The 13,838-nt window shown below is 42.7% G+C and overlaps 9 protein-coding genes across 9 annotated transcripts; 5 read left to right on the top strand and 4 right to left on the bottom strand.

Moving 5' to 3' along the window:
• The first annotated feature begins 268 nt into the window (after positions 1–268).
• Positions 269–1,019, top strand: LOC311267836 (hemoglobin subunit alpha-1-like). The gene is made up of 3 exons (XM_084371078.1): positions 269–418; positions 502–709; positions 840–1,019. Exons 1-3 carry the CDS (start codon positions 321–323, stop codon positions 966–968), a joined length of 435 nt encoding a protein of 144 aa, XP_084227204.1. The 5' UTR covers positions 269–320; the 3' UTR covers positions 969–1,019.
• A 1,227-nt stretch (positions 1,020–2,246) lies between these two features.
• Positions 2,247–2,923, bottom strand: LOC311267602 (hemoglobin subunit beta-2-like; the record flags this gene model as incomplete). The annotated part of the gene is made up of 3 exons (XM_084370756.1): positions 2,805–2,923; positions 2,479–2,701; positions 2,247–2,375 (listed from the first exon to the last, which is right to left on the bottom strand). The coding sequence occupies exons 1-3, from the start codon at positions 2,894–2,896 to the stop codon at positions 2,247–2,249; spliced, it is 444 nt and encodes a 147-aa protein (XP_084226882.1). The 5' UTR covers positions 2,897–2,923.
• Positions 2,924–3,400: 477 nt separating this feature from the next.
• On the top strand, positions 3,401–4,129 carry LOC311267507 (hemoglobin subunit alpha-1-like). Its single transcript, XM_084370600.1, has 3 exons — positions 3,401–3,540; positions 3,624–3,831; positions 3,962–4,129. The coding sequence occupies exons 1-3, from the start codon at positions 3,443–3,445 to the stop codon at positions 4,088–4,090; spliced, it is 435 nt and encodes a 144-aa protein (XP_084226726.1). The 5' UTR covers positions 3,401–3,442; the 3' UTR covers positions 4,091–4,129.
• A 1,176-nt stretch (positions 4,130–5,305) lies between these two features.
• On the bottom strand, positions 5,306–6,123 carry LOC311267842 (hemoglobin subunit beta-2-like). Its single transcript, XM_084371085.1, has 3 exons — positions 5,901–6,123; positions 5,575–5,797; positions 5,306–5,470 (listed from the first exon to the last, which is right to left on the bottom strand). The coding sequence occupies exons 1-3, from the start codon at positions 5,990–5,992 to the stop codon at positions 5,342–5,344; spliced, it is 444 nt and encodes a 147-aa protein (XP_084227211.1). The 5' UTR covers positions 5,993–6,123; the 3' UTR covers positions 5,306–5,341.
• A 419-nt stretch (positions 6,124–6,542) lies between these two features.
• LOC311267508 (hemoglobin subunit alpha-1-like) lies at positions 6,543–7,196 on the top strand (the record flags this gene model as incomplete). The annotated part of the gene is made up of 3 exons (XM_084370601.1): positions 6,543–6,640; positions 6,724–6,931; positions 7,062–7,196. The coding sequence occupies 3 exons, from the start codon at positions 6,543–6,545 to the stop codon at positions 7,188–7,190; spliced, it is 435 nt and encodes a 144-aa protein (XP_084226727.1). The 3' UTR covers positions 7,191–7,196.
• A 1,354-nt stretch (positions 7,197–8,550) lies between these two features.
• Positions 8,551–9,268, bottom strand: LOC311267482 (hemoglobin subunit beta-2-like; the record flags this gene model as incomplete). The annotated part of the gene is made up of 3 exons (XM_084370568.1): positions 9,114–9,268; positions 8,788–9,010; positions 8,551–8,679 (listed from the first exon to the last, which is right to left on the bottom strand). Exons 1-3 carry the CDS (start codon positions 9,203–9,205, stop codon positions 8,551–8,553), a joined length of 444 nt encoding a protein of 147 aa, XP_084226694.1. The 5' UTR covers positions 9,206–9,268.
• A 413-nt stretch (positions 9,269–9,681) lies between these two features.
• On the top strand, positions 9,682–10,443 carry LOC311268659 (hemoglobin subunit alpha-1-like). Its single transcript, XM_084372411.1, has 3 exons — positions 9,682–9,853; positions 9,937–10,144; positions 10,275–10,443. Exons 1-3 carry the CDS (start codon positions 9,756–9,758, stop codon positions 10,401–10,403), a joined length of 435 nt encoding a protein of 144 aa, XP_084228537.1. The 5' UTR covers positions 9,682–9,755; the 3' UTR covers positions 10,404–10,443.
• A 1,202-nt stretch (positions 10,444–11,645) lies between these two features.
• LOC311267797 (hemoglobin subunit beta-2-like) lies at positions 11,646–12,345 on the bottom strand. The gene is made up of 3 exons (XM_084371031.1): positions 12,227–12,345; positions 11,901–12,123; positions 11,646–11,797 (listed from the first exon to the last, which is right to left on the bottom strand). The coding sequence occupies exons 1-3, from the start codon at positions 12,316–12,318 to the stop codon at positions 11,669–11,671; spliced, it is 444 nt and encodes a 147-aa protein (XP_084227157.1). The 5' UTR covers positions 12,319–12,345; the 3' UTR covers positions 11,646–11,668.
• Positions 12,346–12,805: 460 nt separating this feature from the next.
• Positions 12,806–13,548, top strand: LOC311267475 (hemoglobin embryonic subunit alpha-like). Its single transcript, XM_084370559.1, has 3 exons — positions 12,806–12,966; positions 13,050–13,257; positions 13,388–13,548. The coding sequence occupies exons 1-3, from the start codon at positions 12,869–12,871 to the stop codon at positions 13,514–13,516; spliced, it is 435 nt and encodes a 144-aa protein (XP_084226685.1). The 5' UTR covers positions 12,806–12,868; the 3' UTR covers positions 13,517–13,548.
• Positions 13,549–13,838: the final 290 nt, after the last annotated feature.

The following is a 13,838-nucleotide window of genomic DNA, read 5'->3' as shown; positions in this document are numbered from 1 at the left end:
CTGATATCGACATGACCATAGTCGCTTTACTTTCAAATAGGACCAGGTGTCAATAAATGAATAAATAATGTTTCTTCCAGAGTTCCAGACTAAAAAGAAATGGACACAGATTTTTTACTGTTGTGTGTTTTTTTTTTAACAAACACCTTTGCGAATGTCAAGAAACCCCTGAGTCACCATGAGAAGATCTTATCTGCAACGCCTTGTGCATCCTATCTTGGAGGAGGTCCCGGGTGTGTCCCTGCTCGGTTTCAAGCATAAAAAGCCCCTCACAGTTGAAACTGATCACAGCTTTCAGCGACTCACAATCAACAGGCAAGATGACCAGTCTCACCGCTAAGGACAAGGACAGAGTCAGAACCTTCTGGGCTAAAGTGTCTGGGAAGGCGGAGGAGATCGGCTGCGAGGCTCTGGCCAGGTAAATATGAGCAACAGCTGAAGCTGCTCCAACATTAACTGAGTCATTTGCAAACGCACTCACTCGTGTTTTGGTTTGCCCAGGATGCTGATCGTGTACCCGCAGACCAAGACTTACTTCGCCCACTGGAAGGACATGAGCCCCAACTCTCCCAGTGCCAAGAAGCACGGAATAACTGTGATGGGTGGAGTTGCAGATGCTGTGACCAAACTCGACGACCTGAAAGGAGGTCTTCTGACCCTCAGTGAGCTGCACGCCTTCACCCTGCGTGTGGACCCCGCTAACTTCAAGGTGCACAGAAGTCACAGTGATCAAGAACAAGCTGTAATTTAGAAGAAGTGCTCCTTAAACTTGGGCTCTTGCACCTGCTCCTTCTGTTCTCACCGTGCACTAATGTCACTATCCTGTCTTCTTCTCACAGATCATCTCTCACTGCATCATGGTGGTCATGGCCAACATGTTCCCCGAAGACTTCACCCCTCAGGTCCATGTGTCTTTCGACAAGTTCCTGGCTGCTCTGGCTCTGGCTCTGGCTGAGAAGTACCGATAAACATCAGGAGGAGAGTGCAGCATGAGCTTTCACTGCAGAATGATCAATAAATGCATGAATGCAAACAAAGCAACTGTTGTGTGTGGTTCATTTGGGATGATTTGTTTCATGTTCGAGTCGATCAAAAGTCGCAAATACTCTCCGGCTCCAGTTTCTCCTATGTTCTCTGCATTATGAATGAAATATCTCAAGACTGTTGTCCTAAAAAAAAAATTTAAAAATCAAGACAAGACATCTGAATGTTACCTCTGGCTCTCCTGGACGTTTTGTACTTTTTGCACCAGCCTGCAGAAAGTTGTGATACATTTATTGGGAAGGGCACTTTTGCTGCGTCCCTCATTTAATAATGTTAAAATAATTGGGAAACAACATCTGTGGACTTAGTTCCCACTTGATTTTTTTTTTTTTTTTTTATTTGTTTCATTTTGTAGAAAACAGGACAGTGGAAAATATAGAAGATAGTCCCTGCACATTAGTAATTATTAGTTAGTTTTAGTTATTTGTCTCTGCACAAATCTTATATTTTCAAAATGTTTCAGTGAAATCAATGTTAATTATTTCCCTATGTGGCCTTAGTTGTTTGTTACATAAAAATATCTCGACCATGTGGGACTGTCAGCCATGAAAAAACATTATTGTTGTTGTTATTATTATTGTTATTATTATTATTGTTATTATTATTATTATTGTTATTAATTGTATTGTTATTATTAGTATTATTGCTGGTGTTGTTGTTGTCGATGATGTTTAATTGAGTGTATAATATATTTAATTTCACATTGAATCAGTAATGTTCGCCATGAAGCAGAAGACCAGAAGGAATTAACAACCTGAAAGAGAGAATTGTGACTTCAGCTCTAATAAATCAGACAGTTTTTCTCAACGTTTGCCCTTTAATTTCTATTTTCCCCCCCATCCATTAATTATCTTTCAGCCAAAAGCCACATCATGAATACTAAATGGAAACTAACGTCATCAGAACAACTTCTTCAGTCACTGGTTCATCTTCAGTACCTCTTGTTTTCCATCTGGAGTTTCTTTTTTAGAGATAATTTATCCGCTATCACAACATTTCTATACGTCTGAAGTTCAGTCTTTAAAAAACTCTTTAAATCTCAAACACATTCTTTTTCATGTTGACATGTACAATTACAGACAAACAACTTGTTGAATTTGCTGATTGTTTTATTTGCTTTTCAGACAGAAACAAAGAGCTTTGATGGAAATTAAGGAATTATTTGATTGCATCATCATGTGATGGTCTTCTCTTGCAGCTCTCTAGTGGTACTGCCTTCCCAGGGAGGTCACCACCACGGCCAGGAACTTCTGGAATGCTGCCTGAACTTCACCGGTGAACTCTTTGCCCAGTCTTGCAGACAACACAATGGTGAGGCAGTCAGAAAGCAGCTGCAACACAACAAGCATCATGAGACATTAGCATGAAATAAGTGCGTTTTTGGAATAATTCTTCACTGTGGATGACAGAGTGACATTAGTTTAACAGGTTTACCCTGAAGTTGTCAGGGTCCACATGCAGCTTCTCGGAGTGCAGCACGCTCAGTTCAGCATATACGGCCTTGATGTTGTCCATGTCCTTCACAGCCCGGTCCATACCGTGGAGGATGGTTGTTCCGTGTTTTGCAACCAGTGGATTAGCGATGATGGCATTGGCGTTGTAGAGGTTTCCAAAGTTACCGAAATACCTCTGAGTCCAGGGGTAGACGACCAGACACCTGAGGAGACACGCAAAGAGATCAGTCTTACAGGGAAAGATGAAAAGAACAAATGTGTTTGCCAAGCGCACAAAATAAAACACAAGAACCACGGATGTGTCACCTGGACAGAGCTGCAGGTCCAACGACCTCATACTCCATCTTGGAGAAGATGTCCTGGATGGTGGCGCGCTCGAAGTCTGTCCATTCAACCATCTTGTCGGCTCTAGATTTTCCTGTGCAGGTCAGAAGATCCTGTGCTCAGCGGCTCCAGATGCAGCTTTTAAAGCAGCTCTGCTCCCCTCCCAGATGCACGATGCAGCGGGGTGGGCCGGACAAGTGCTGATGTGGATTTTCAGTAATGATAAGGGTGCCTGCGTCGTTTAGATTGTCTCTTTACACAACCAATTCAAGACTGTAGACAAGAACAGACAGCGAACTGTTGACTGATATCGACATGACCATAGTCGCTTTACTTTCAAATAGGACCAGGTGTCAATAAATGAATAAATAATGTTTCTTCCAGAGTTGACTAAAAAGAAATGGACACAGATTTTTTACTGTTGTGGGTTTTTTTTTAACAACCACCTTTGCGAATGTCAAGAAACCCCTGAGTCACCATGAGAAGATCTTATCTGCAACGCCTTGTGCATCCTATCTTGGAGGAGGTCCCGGGTGTGTCCCTGCTCGGTTTCAAGCATAAAAAGCCCCTCACAGTTGAAACTGATCACAGCTTTCAGCGACTCACAATCAACAGGCAAGATGACCAGTCTCACCGCTAAGGACAAGGACAGAGTCAGAACCTTCTGGGCTAAAGTGTCTGGGAAGGCGGAGGAGATCGGCTGCGAGGCTCTGGCCAGGTAAATATGAGCAACAGCTGAAGCTGCTCCAACATTAACTGAGTCAATTGCAAACGCACTCACTCGTGTTTTGGTTTGCCCAGGATGCTGATCGTGTACCCGCAGACCAAGACTTACTTCGCCCACTGGAAGGACATGAGCCCCAACTCTCCCAGTGCCAAGAAGCACGGAATAACTGTGATGGGTGGAGTTGCAGATGCTGTGACCAAACTCGACGACCTGAAAGGAGGTCTTCTGACCCTCAGTGAGCTGCACGCCTTCACCCTGCGTGTGGACCCCGCTAACTTCAAGGTGCACAGAAGTCACAGTGATCAAGAACAAGCTGTAATTTAGAAGAAGTGCTCCTTAAACTTGGGCTCTTGCACCTGCTCCTTCTGTTCTCACCGTGCGCTAATGTCACTATCCTGTCTTCTTCTCACAGATCATCTCTCACTGCATCATGGTGGTCATGGCCAACATGTTCCCCGAAGACTTCACCCCTCAGGTCCATGTGTCATTCGACAAGTTCCTGGCTGCTCTGGCTCTGGCTCTGGCTGAGAAGTACCGATAAACATCAGGAGGAAAGTGCAGCATGAGCTTTCACTGCAGAATGATCAATAAATGCATGAATGCAAACAAAGCAACTGTTGTGTGTGGTTCATTTGGGATGATTTGTTTCATGTTCGAGTCGATCAAAAGTCGCAAATACTCTCCGGCTCCAGTTCCTCCTATGTTCTCTGCATTATGAATGAAATATCTCAAGACTGTTGTCCTAAAAAAAAATTTAAAAATCAAGACAAGACATCTGAATGTTACCTCTGGCTCTCCTGGACGTTTCGTACTTTTTGCACCAGCCTGCAGAAAGTTGTGATACATTTATTGGGAAGGGCACTTTTGCTGCGTCCCTCATTTAATAATGTTAAAATAATTGGGAAACAACATCTGTGGACTTAGTTCCCACTTGATTTTTTGTTGTTGTTTTATTTGTTTACTTTTTTAGAAAACAGGACAGTGGAAAATATATAAGATAGTCACTGCACATTAGTAATTATTAGTTAGTTTTAGTTATTTGTCTCTGCACAAATCTTATATTTTCAAAATGTTTCAGTGAAATCAATGTTAATTATTTCCCTATGTGGCCTTAGTTGTTTGTTACATAAAAATATCTCGACCATGTGGGACTGTCAGCCATGAAAAAACATTATTGTTGTTGTTGTTGTTATTATCATTATTATTATTATTATTATTAGTAGTAGTAGTAGTATTGCTGGTGTTGTTGTTGTCGATGATGTTTAATTGAGTGTATAATATATTTAATTTCACATTGAATCAGTAATGTTCGCCATGAAGCAGAAGACCAGAAGGAATTAACAACCTGAAAGAGAGAATTGTGACTTCAACTCTAATAAATCAAACATTTTTTTCAACGTTTGCCCTTTAATTTCTATTTTTTCCCCAATCCATTAATTATCTTTCAGCCAAAAGCCACATCATGAATACTAAATGGAAACTAACGTCATCAGAACAACTTCTTCAGTCACTGGTTCATCTTCAGTACCTCTTGTTTTCCATCTGGTGTTTCTTTTTTAGAGATAATTTATCCACTATCACAACATTTCTATACGTCTGAAGTTCAGTCTTTAATAAACTCTTTAAATCTCAAACACATTCTTTTTCATGTCGACATGTAAAATTACAGACAAACAACTTGTTGAATTTGCTGATTGTTTTATTTGCTTTTCAGACAAAAACAAAGAGCTTTGATGGAAATGAAGGAATTATTTGATTGCATCATCATGTGATGGTCTTCTCTTGCAGCTCTCTAGTGGTACTGCCTTCCCAGGGAGGTCACCACCACGGCCAGGAACTTCTGGAAAGCTGCCTGAACTTCACCGGTGAACTCTTTGCCCAGTTTTGCAGAAACCACAATGGTGAGGCAGTCAGAAAGCAGCTGCAACACAACAAGCATCATGAGACATTAGCATGAAAGAAGTGCGTTTTTTGGAATAACTCTTCACTGTGGATGACAAAGTGACATTAGTTTAACAGGTTTACCCTGAAGTTGTCAGGGTCCACATGCAGCTTCTCGGAATGCAGCACGCTCAGTTCAGCATATACGGCCTTGATGTTGTCCATGTCCTTCACAGCCCGGTCCATACCGTGGAGGATGGTTGTTCCGTGTTTTGCAACCAGTGGATTAGCGATGATGGCATTGGCGTTGTAGAGGTTTCCAAAGTTACCGAAATACCTCTGAGTCCAGGGGTAGACGACCAGACACCTGAGGAGACACGCAAAGAGATCAGTCTTACAGGGAAAGACGAAAAGAACAAATGTGTTTGCCAAGCGCACAAAATAAAACACAAGAACCACGGATGTGTCACCTGGACAGAGCTGCAGGTCCAACGACCTCATACTCCATCTTGGAGAAGATGTCCTGGATGGTGGCGCGCTCGAAGTCTGTCCATTCAACCATCTTGTCGGCTCTAGATTTTCCTGTGCGGGTCAGAAGATCCTGTGCTCAGCGGCTCCAGATGCAGCTTTTAAAGCAGCTCTGCTCCCCTCCCAGATGCACGATGCAGCGGGGTGGGCCGGACAAGTGCTGTTGTGGATTTTCAGTGATGATAAGGGTGTCTGCGTCGTTTAGATTGTCTCTTTACACAACCAATTCAAGACTGTAGACAAGAACAGACAGCGAACTGTTGACTGATATCGACATGACCATAGTCGCTTTACTTTCAAATAGGAGCAGGTGTCAATAAATGAATAAATAATGTTTCTTCCAGAGTTCCAGACTAAAAAGAAATGGACACAGATTTTTTACTGTTGTGTGTTTTTTTTTTAACAAACACCTTTGCGAATGTCAAGAAACCCCTGAGTCACCATGAGAAGATCTTATCTGCAACGCCTTGTGCATCCTATCTTGGAGGAGGTCCCGGGTGTGTCCCTGCTCGGTTTCAAGCATAAAAAGCCCCTCACAGTTGAAACTGATCACAGCTTTCTGCGACTCACAATCAACAGGCAAGATGACCAGTCTCACCGCTAAGGACAAGGACAGAGTCAGGACCTTCTGGGCTAAAGTGTCTGGGAAGGCGGAGGCGATCGGCTGCGAGGCTCTGGCCAGGTAAATATGAGCAACAGCTGAAGCTGCTCCAACATTAACTGAGTCAATTGCAAACGCACTCACTCGTGTTTTGGTTTGCCCAGGATGCTGATCGTGTACCCGCAGACCAAGACTTACTTCGCCCACTGGAAGGACATGAGCCCCAACTCTCCCAGTGCCAAGAAGCACGGAATAACTGTGATGGGTGGAGTTGCAGATGCTGTGACCAAACTCGACGACCTGAAAGGAGGTCTTCTGACCCTCAGTGAGCTGCACGCCTTCACCCTGCGTGTGGACCCCGCTAACTTCAAGGTGCACAGAAGTCACAGTGATCAAGAACAAGCTGTAATTTAGAAGAAGTGCTCCTTAAACTTGGGCTCTTGCACCTGCTCCTTCTGTTCTCACCGTGCACTAATGTCACTATCCTGTCTTCTTCTCACAGATCATCTCTCACTGCATCATGGTGGTCATGGCCAACATGTTCCCCGAAGACTTCACCCCTCAGGTCCATGTGTCTTTCGACAAGTTCCTGGCTGCTCTGGCTCTGGCTCTGGCTGAGAAGTACCGATAAACATCAGGAGGAAAGTGCAGCATGAGATTTCACTGCAGAATGATCAATAAATGCATGAATGCAAACAAAGCAACTGTTGTGTGTGGTTCATTTGTGATGATTTGTTTCATGTTCGAGTCGATCAAAAGTCGCAAATATTCTCCGGCTCCAGTTTCTCCTATGTTCTCTGCATTATGAATGAAATATCTCAAGACTGTTGTCCTAAAAAAAAATTTAAAAATCAAGACAAGACATCTGAATGTTACCTCTGGCTCTCCTGGACGTTTTGTACTTTTTGCACCAGCCTGCAGAAAGTTGTGATACATTTATTGGGAAGGGCACTTTTGCTGCGTCCCTCATTTAATAATGTTAAAATAATTGGGAAACAACATCTGTGGACTTAGTTCCCACTTGATTTTTTGTTGTTGTTTTATTTGTTTAATTTTTTAGAAAACAGGACAGTGGAAAATATAGAAGATAGTCCCTGCACATTAGTAATTATTAGTTAGTTTTAGTTATTTGTCTCTGCACAAATCTTATATTTAACATTATAAAATGTTTCAGTGAAATCAATGTTAATTATTTCCCTATGTGGCCTTAGTTGTTTGTTACATAAAAATATCTCGACCATGTGGGACTGTCAGCCATGAAAAAACATTATTGTTGTTGTTATTATTATTATTATTATTATTATTATTATTATTATTATTATTATTATTATTATTAATAATTGTATTGTTATTATTAGTATTATTGCTGGTGTTGTTGTTGTCGATGATGTTTAATTGAGTGTATAATATGTTTAACTTCACATTGAATCAGTCATGTTCGCCATGAAGCAGAAGACCAGAAGGAATTAACAACCTGAAAGAGAGAATTGTGACTTCAGCTCTGATAAATCTGACATTTTTTTCAACGTTTACCCTTTAATTTCTATTTTTCCCCCCATCCATTAATTATCTTTCAGCCAAAAGCCACATCATAAATACTAAATGGAAACAATATCGTTGAACTATTCATCTAACCTGCAACCTGCTTTATGTTTCCTCTGTTATGATCCCAACACTCATAACGTCATCAGAACAACTTCTTCAGTCACTGGTTCATCTTCAGTACCTCTTGTTTTCCATCTGGAGTTTCTTTTTTAGAGATAATTTATCCACTATCACAACATTTCTATACGTCTGAAGTTCAGTCTTTAATAAACTCTTTAAATACTCAAACACATTCTTTTTCATGTTGACATGTACAATTACAGACAAACAACTTGTTGAATTTGCTGATTGTTTTATTTGCTTTTCAGACAAAAACAAAGAGCTTTGATGGAAATGAAGGAATTATTTGATTGCATCATCATGTGATGGTCTTCTCTTGCAGCTCTCTAGTGGTACTGCCTTCCCAGGGAGGTTACCACCACGGCCAGGAACTTCTGGAAAGCTGCCTGAACTTCACCGGTGAACTCTTTGCCCAGTTTTGCAGAAACCACGATGGTGAGGCAGTCAGAAAGCAGCTGCAACACAACAAGCATCATGAGACATTAGCATGAAAGAAGTGGAAGAAGTTTTTGTAATAATTCTTCACTGTGGATGACACAGTGACATTAGTTTAACAGGTTTACCCTGAAGTTGTCAGGGTCCACATGCAGCTTCTCGGAGTGCAGCACGCTCAGTTCAGCATATACGGCCTTGATGTTGTCCATGTCCTTCACAGCCCGGTCCATACCGTGGAGGATGGTTGTTCCGTGTTTTGCAACCAGTGGATTAGCGATGATGGCATTGGCGTTGTAGAGGTTTCCAAAGTTACCGAAATACCTCTGAGTCCAGGGGTAGACGACCAGACACCTGAGGAGACACGCAAAGAGATCAGCCTTACAGGGAAAGATGAAAAGAACAAATGTGTTTGCCAAGCGCACAAAATAAAACACAAGAACCACGGATGTGTCACCTGGACAGAGCTGCAGGTCCAACGACCTCATACTCCATCTTGGAGAAGATGTCCTGGATGGTGGCGCGCTCGAAGTCTGTCCATTCAACCATCTTGTCGGCTCTAGATTTTCCTGTGCGGGTCAGAAGATCCTGTGCTCAGCGGCTCCAGATGCAGCTTTTAAAGCAGCTCTGCTCCCCTCCCAGATGCACGATGCAGCGGGGTGGGCCGGACAAGTGCTGTTGTGGATTTTCAGTGATGATAAGGGTGTCTGCGTCGTTTAGATTGTCTCTTTACACAACCAATTCAAGACTGTAGACAAGAACAGACAGCGAACTGTTGACTGATATCGACATGACCATAGTCGCTTTACTTTCAAATAGGACCAGGTGTCAATAAATGAATAAATAATGTTTCTTCCAGAGTTCCAGACTAAAAAGAAATGGACACAGATTTTTTACTGTTGTGTGTTTTTTTTTTAACAAACACCTTTGCCAATGTCAAGAAACCCCTGAGTCACCATGAGAAGATCTTATCTGCAACGCCTTGTGCATCCTATCTTGGAGGAGGTCCCGGGTGTGTCCCTGCTCGGTTTCAAGCATAAAAAGCCCCTCACAGTTGAAACTGATCACAGCTTTCAGCGACTCACAATCAACAGGCAAGATGACCAGTCTCACCGCTAAGGACAAGGACAGAGTCAGAACCTTCTGGGCTAAAGTGTCCGGGAAGGCGGAGGCGATCGGCTGCGAGGCTCTGGCCAGGTAAATATGAGCAACAGCTGAAGCTGCTCCAACATTAACTGAGTCAATTGCAAACGCACTCACTCGTGTTTTGGTTTGCCCAGGATGCTGATCGTGTACCCGCAGACCAAGACTTACTTCGCCCACTGGAAGGACATGAGCCCCAACTCTCCCAGTGCCAAGAAGCACGGAATAACTGTGATGGGTGGAGTTGCAGATGCTGTGACCAAACTCGACGACCTGAAAGGAGGTCTTCTGACCCTCAGTGAGCTGCACGCCTTCACCCTGCGTGTGGACCCTGCTAACTTCAAGGTGCACAGAAGTCACAGTGATCAAGAACAAGCTGTAATTTAGAAGAAGTGCTCCTTAAACTTGGGCTCTTGCACCTGCTCCTTCTGTTCTCACCGTGCACTAATGTCACTATCCTGTCTTCTTCTCACAGATCATCTCTCACTGCATCATGGTGGTCATGGCCAACATGTTCCCCGAAGACTTCACCCCTCAGGTCCATGTGTCATTCGACAAGTTCCTGGCTGCTCTGGCTCTGGCTCTGGCTGAGAAGTACCGATAAACATCAGGAGGAGAGTGCAGCATGAGCTTTCACTGCAGAATGATCAATAAATGCATGAATGCAAACAAAGCAACTGTTGTGTGTGGTTCATTTGTGATGATTTGTTTCATGTTCGAGTCGATCAAAAGTCGCAAATATTCTCCGGCTCCAGTTTCTCCTATGTTCTCTGCATTATGAATGAAATATCTCAAGACTGTTGTCCTAAAAATTTTTTAAAAATCAAGACAAGACATCTGAATGTTACCTCTGGCTCTCCTGGACGTTTCGTACTTTTTGCACCAGCCTGCAGAAAGTTGTGATACATTTATTGGGAAGGGCACTTTTGCTGCGTCCCTCATTAAATAATGTTAAAATAATTGGGAAACAACATCTGTGGACTTAGTTCCCACTTGATTTTTTGTTGTTGTTTTATTTGTTTACTTTTTTAGAAAACAGGACAGTGGAAAATATATAAGATAGTCACTGCACATTAGCAATTATTAGTTAGTTTTAGTTATTTGTCTCTGCACAAATCTTATATTTAACATTATAAAATGTTTCAGTGAAATCAATGTTAATTATTTCCCTATGTGGCCTTAGTTGTTTGTTACATAAAAATATCTCGACCATGTGGGACTGTCAGCCATGAAAAAACATTATTGTTGTTGTTGTTGTTATTATCATTATTATTATTATTATTATTATTAGTAGTAGTAGTAGTAGTATTATTGCTGGTGTTGTTGTTGTCGATGATGTTTAATTGAGTGTATAATATATTTAATTTCACATTGAATCAGTAATGTTCGCCATGAAGCAGAAGACCAGAAGGAATTAACAACCTGAAAGAGAGAATTGTGACTTCAACTCTAATAAATCAAACATTTTTTTCAACGTTTGCCCTTTAATTTCTATTTTTTCCCCAATCCATTAATTATCTTTCAGCCAAAAGCCACATCATGAATACTAAATGGAAACTAACGTCATCAGAACAACTTCTTCAGTCACTGGTTCATCTTCAGTACCTCTTGTTTTCCATCTGGAGTTTCTTTTTTAGAGATAATTTATCCACTATCACAACATTTCTATACGTCTGAAGTTCAGTCTTTAATAAACTCTTTAAATCTCAAACACATTCTTTTTCATGTTGACATGTAAAATTACAGACAAACAACTTGTTGAATTTGCTGATTGTTTTATTTGCTTTCCAGACAAAAACAAAGAGCTTTGATGGAAATGAAGGAATTATTTGATTGCATCATCATGTGATGGTCTTCTCTTGCAGCTCTCTAGTGGTACTGCCTTCCCAGGGAGGTCACCACCACGGCCAGGAACTTCTGGAAAGCTGCCTGAACTTCACCGGTGAACTCTTTGCCCAGTCTTGCAGACAACACAATGGTGAGGCAGTCAGAAAGCAGCTGCAACACAACAAGCATCATGAGACATTAGCATGAAATAAGTGCGTTTTTGGAATAATTCTTCACTGTGGATGACAGAGTGACATTAGTTTAACAGGTTTACCCTGAAGTTGTCAGGGTCCACATGCAGCTTCTCGGAGTGCAGCACGCTCAGTTCAGCATATACGGCCTTGATGTTGTCCATGTCCTTCACAGCCCGGTCCATACCGTGGAGGATGGTTGTTCCGTGTTTTGCAACCAGTGGATTAGCGATGATGGCATTGGCGTTGTAGAGGTTTCCAAAGTTACCGAAATACCTCTGAGTCCAGGGGTAGACGACCAGACACCTGAGGAGACACGCAAAGAGATCAGCCTTACAGGGAAAGATGAAAAGAACAAATGTGTTTGCCAAGCGCACAAAATAAAACACAAGAACCACGGATGTGTCACCTGGACAGAGCTGCAGGTCCAACGACCTCATACTCCATCTTGGAGAAGATGTCCTGGATGGTGGCGCGCTCGAAGTCTGTCCATTCAACCATCTTGTCGGCTCTAGATTTTCCTGTGCAGGTCAGAAGATCCTGTGCTCAGCGGCTCCAGATGCAGCTTTTAAAGCAGCTCTGCTCCCCTCCCAGATGCACGATGCAGCGGGGTGGGCCGGACAAGTGCTGATGTGGATTTTCAGTGATGATAAGGGTGTCTGCGTCGTTTAGATTGTCTCTTTACACAACCAATTCAAGACTGTAGACAAGAACAGACAGCGAACTGTTGACTGATATCGACATGACCATAGTCGCTTTACTTTCAAATAGGACCAGGTGTCAATAAATGTTAATGTTAATAATGTTTCTTCCAGAGTTGACTAAAAAGAAATGGACACAGATTTTTTACTGTTGTGGTTTTTTTTTTAACAAACACCTTTGCGAATGTCAAGAAACCCCTGAGTCACCATGAGAAGATCTTATCTGCAACGCCTTGTGCATCCTATCTTGGAGGAGGTCCCGGGTGTGTCCCTGCTCGGTTTCAAGCATAAAAAGCCCCTCACAGTTGAAACTGATCACAGCTTTCAGCGACTCACAATCAACAGGCAAGATGACCAGTCTCACCGCTAAGGACAAGGACAGAGTCAGAACCTTCTGGGCTAAAGTGTCTGGGAAGGCGGAGGATATCGGCTGCGAGGCTCTGGCCAGGTAAATATGAGCAACAGCTGAAGCTGCTCCAACATTAACTGAGTCATTTGCAAACGCACTCACTCGTGTTTTGGTTTGCCCAGGATGCTGATCGTGTACCCGCAGACCAAGACTTACTTCGCCCACTGGAAGGACATGAGCCCCAACTCTCCCAGTGCCAAGAAGCACGGAATAACTGTGATGGGTGGAGTTGCAGATGCTGTGACCAAACTCGACGACCTGAAAGGAGGTCTTCTGACCCTCAGTGAGCTGCACGCCTTCACCCTGCGTGTGGACCCCGCTAACTTCAAGGTGCACAGAAGCCACAGTGATCAAGAACAAGCTGTAATTTAGAAGAAGTGCTCCTTAAACTTGGGCTCTTGCACCTGCTCCTTCTGTTCTCACCGTGCACTAACGTCACTATCCTGTCTTCTTCTTACAGATCATCTCTCACTGCATCATGGTGGTCATGGCCAACATGTTCCCCGAAGACTTCACCCCTCAGGTCCATGTGTCATTCGACAAGTTCCTGGCTGCTCTGGCTCTGGCTCTGGCTGAGAAGTACCGATAAACATCAGGAGGAAAGTGCAGCATGAGCTTTCACTGCAGAATGATCAATAAATGCATGAATGCAAACAAAGCAACTGTTGTGTGTGGTTCATTTGTGATGATTTGTTTCATGTTCGAGTCGATCAAAAGTCGCAAATATTCTCCGGCTCCAGTTTCTCCTATGTTCTCTGCACTATGAATGAAATATCTCAAGACTGTTGTCCTAAAAAATAAATCAAGACAAGACATCTGAATGTTACCTCTGGCTCTCCTGAACGTTTTGTACTTTTTGCACCAGCCTGCAGAAAGTTGTGATACATTTATTGGGAAGGGCACTTTTGCTG

The sequence above is a fragment of the Pagrus pagrus genome, assembly GCF_965226575.1.
Source record: "Pagrus pagrus genome assembly, chromosome: 13".
NCBI classification, from domain to species: Eukaryota; Metazoa; Chordata; class Actinopteri; order Spariformes; family Sparidae; genus Pagrus; species Pagrus pagrus.
The sequence above is the reverse complement of the archived record's forward strand: the minus strand, read 5'-3'. Positions and strand labels throughout refer to the sequence as shown.

Bases quoted from the DNA above. Each gene is read 5' to 3' on its own strand.
- LOC311267797 (XM_084371031.1), bottom strand. From the start codon at position 12,318: ATGGTTGAATGGACAGACTTCGAGCGCGCCACCATCCAGGACATCTTC. The intron at 12,124-12,226 runs GTGACACATCCG...GTGTCTCCTCAG, and splicing joins GGACCTGCAGCTCTGTCCAG to GTGTCTGGTCGTCTACCCCT. The intron at 11,798-11,900 runs GTAAACCTGTTA...GTTGTGTTGCAG, and splicing joins TGGACCCTGACAACTTCAGG to CTGCTTTCTGACTGCCTCAC.
- LOC311267842 (XM_084371085.1), bottom strand. From the start codon at position 5,992: ATGGTTGAATGGACAGACTTCGAGCGCGCCACCATCCAGGACATCTTC. The intron at 5,798-5,900 runs GTGACACATCCG...GTGTCTCCTCAG, and splicing joins GGACCTGCAGCTCTGTCCAG to GTGTCTGGTCGTCTACCCCT. The intron at 5,471-5,574 runs GTAAACCTGTTA...GTTGTGTTGCAG, and splicing joins TGGACCCTGACAACTTCAGG to CTGCTTTCTGACTGCCTCAC.
- LOC311267475 (XM_084370559.1), top strand. From the start codon at position 12,869: ATGACCAGTCTCACCGCTAAGGACAAGGACAGAGTCAGAACCTTCTGG. The intron at 12,967-13,049 runs GTAAATATGAGC...TGGTTTGCCCAG, and splicing joins GGCTGCGAGGCTCTGGCCAG to GATGCTGATCGTGTACCCGC. The intron at 13,258-13,387 runs GTGCACAGAAGC...TTCTTCTTACAG, and splicing joins TGGACCCCGCTAACTTCAAG to ATCATCTCTCACTGCATCAT.
- LOC311267507 (XM_084370600.1), top strand. From the start codon at position 3,443: ATGACCAGTCTCACCGCTAAGGACAAGGACAGAGTCAGAACCTTCTGG. The intron at 3,541-3,623 runs GTAAATATGAGC...TGGTTTGCCCAG, and splicing joins GGCTGCGAGGCTCTGGCCAG to GATGCTGATCGTGTACCCGC. The intron at 3,832-3,961 runs GTGCACAGAAGT...TTCTTCTCACAG, and splicing joins TGGACCCCGCTAACTTCAAG to ATCATCTCTCACTGCATCAT.
- LOC311268659 (XM_084372411.1), top strand. From the start codon at position 9,756: ATGACCAGTCTCACCGCTAAGGACAAGGACAGAGTCAGAACCTTCTGG. The intron at 9,854-9,936 runs GTAAATATGAGC...TGGTTTGCCCAG, and splicing joins GGCTGCGAGGCTCTGGCCAG to GATGCTGATCGTGTACCCGC. The intron at 10,145-10,274 runs GTGCACAGAAGT...TTCTTCTCACAG, and splicing joins TGGACCCTGCTAACTTCAAG to ATCATCTCTCACTGCATCAT.
- LOC311267836 (XM_084371078.1), top strand. From the start codon at position 321: ATGACCAGTCTCACCGCTAAGGACAAGGACAGAGTCAGAACCTTCTGG. The intron at 419-501 runs GTAAATATGAGC...TGGTTTGCCCAG, and splicing joins GGCTGCGAGGCTCTGGCCAG to GATGCTGATCGTGTACCCGC. The intron at 710-839 runs GTGCACAGAAGT...TTCTTCTCACAG, and splicing joins TGGACCCCGCTAACTTCAAG to ATCATCTCTCACTGCATCAT.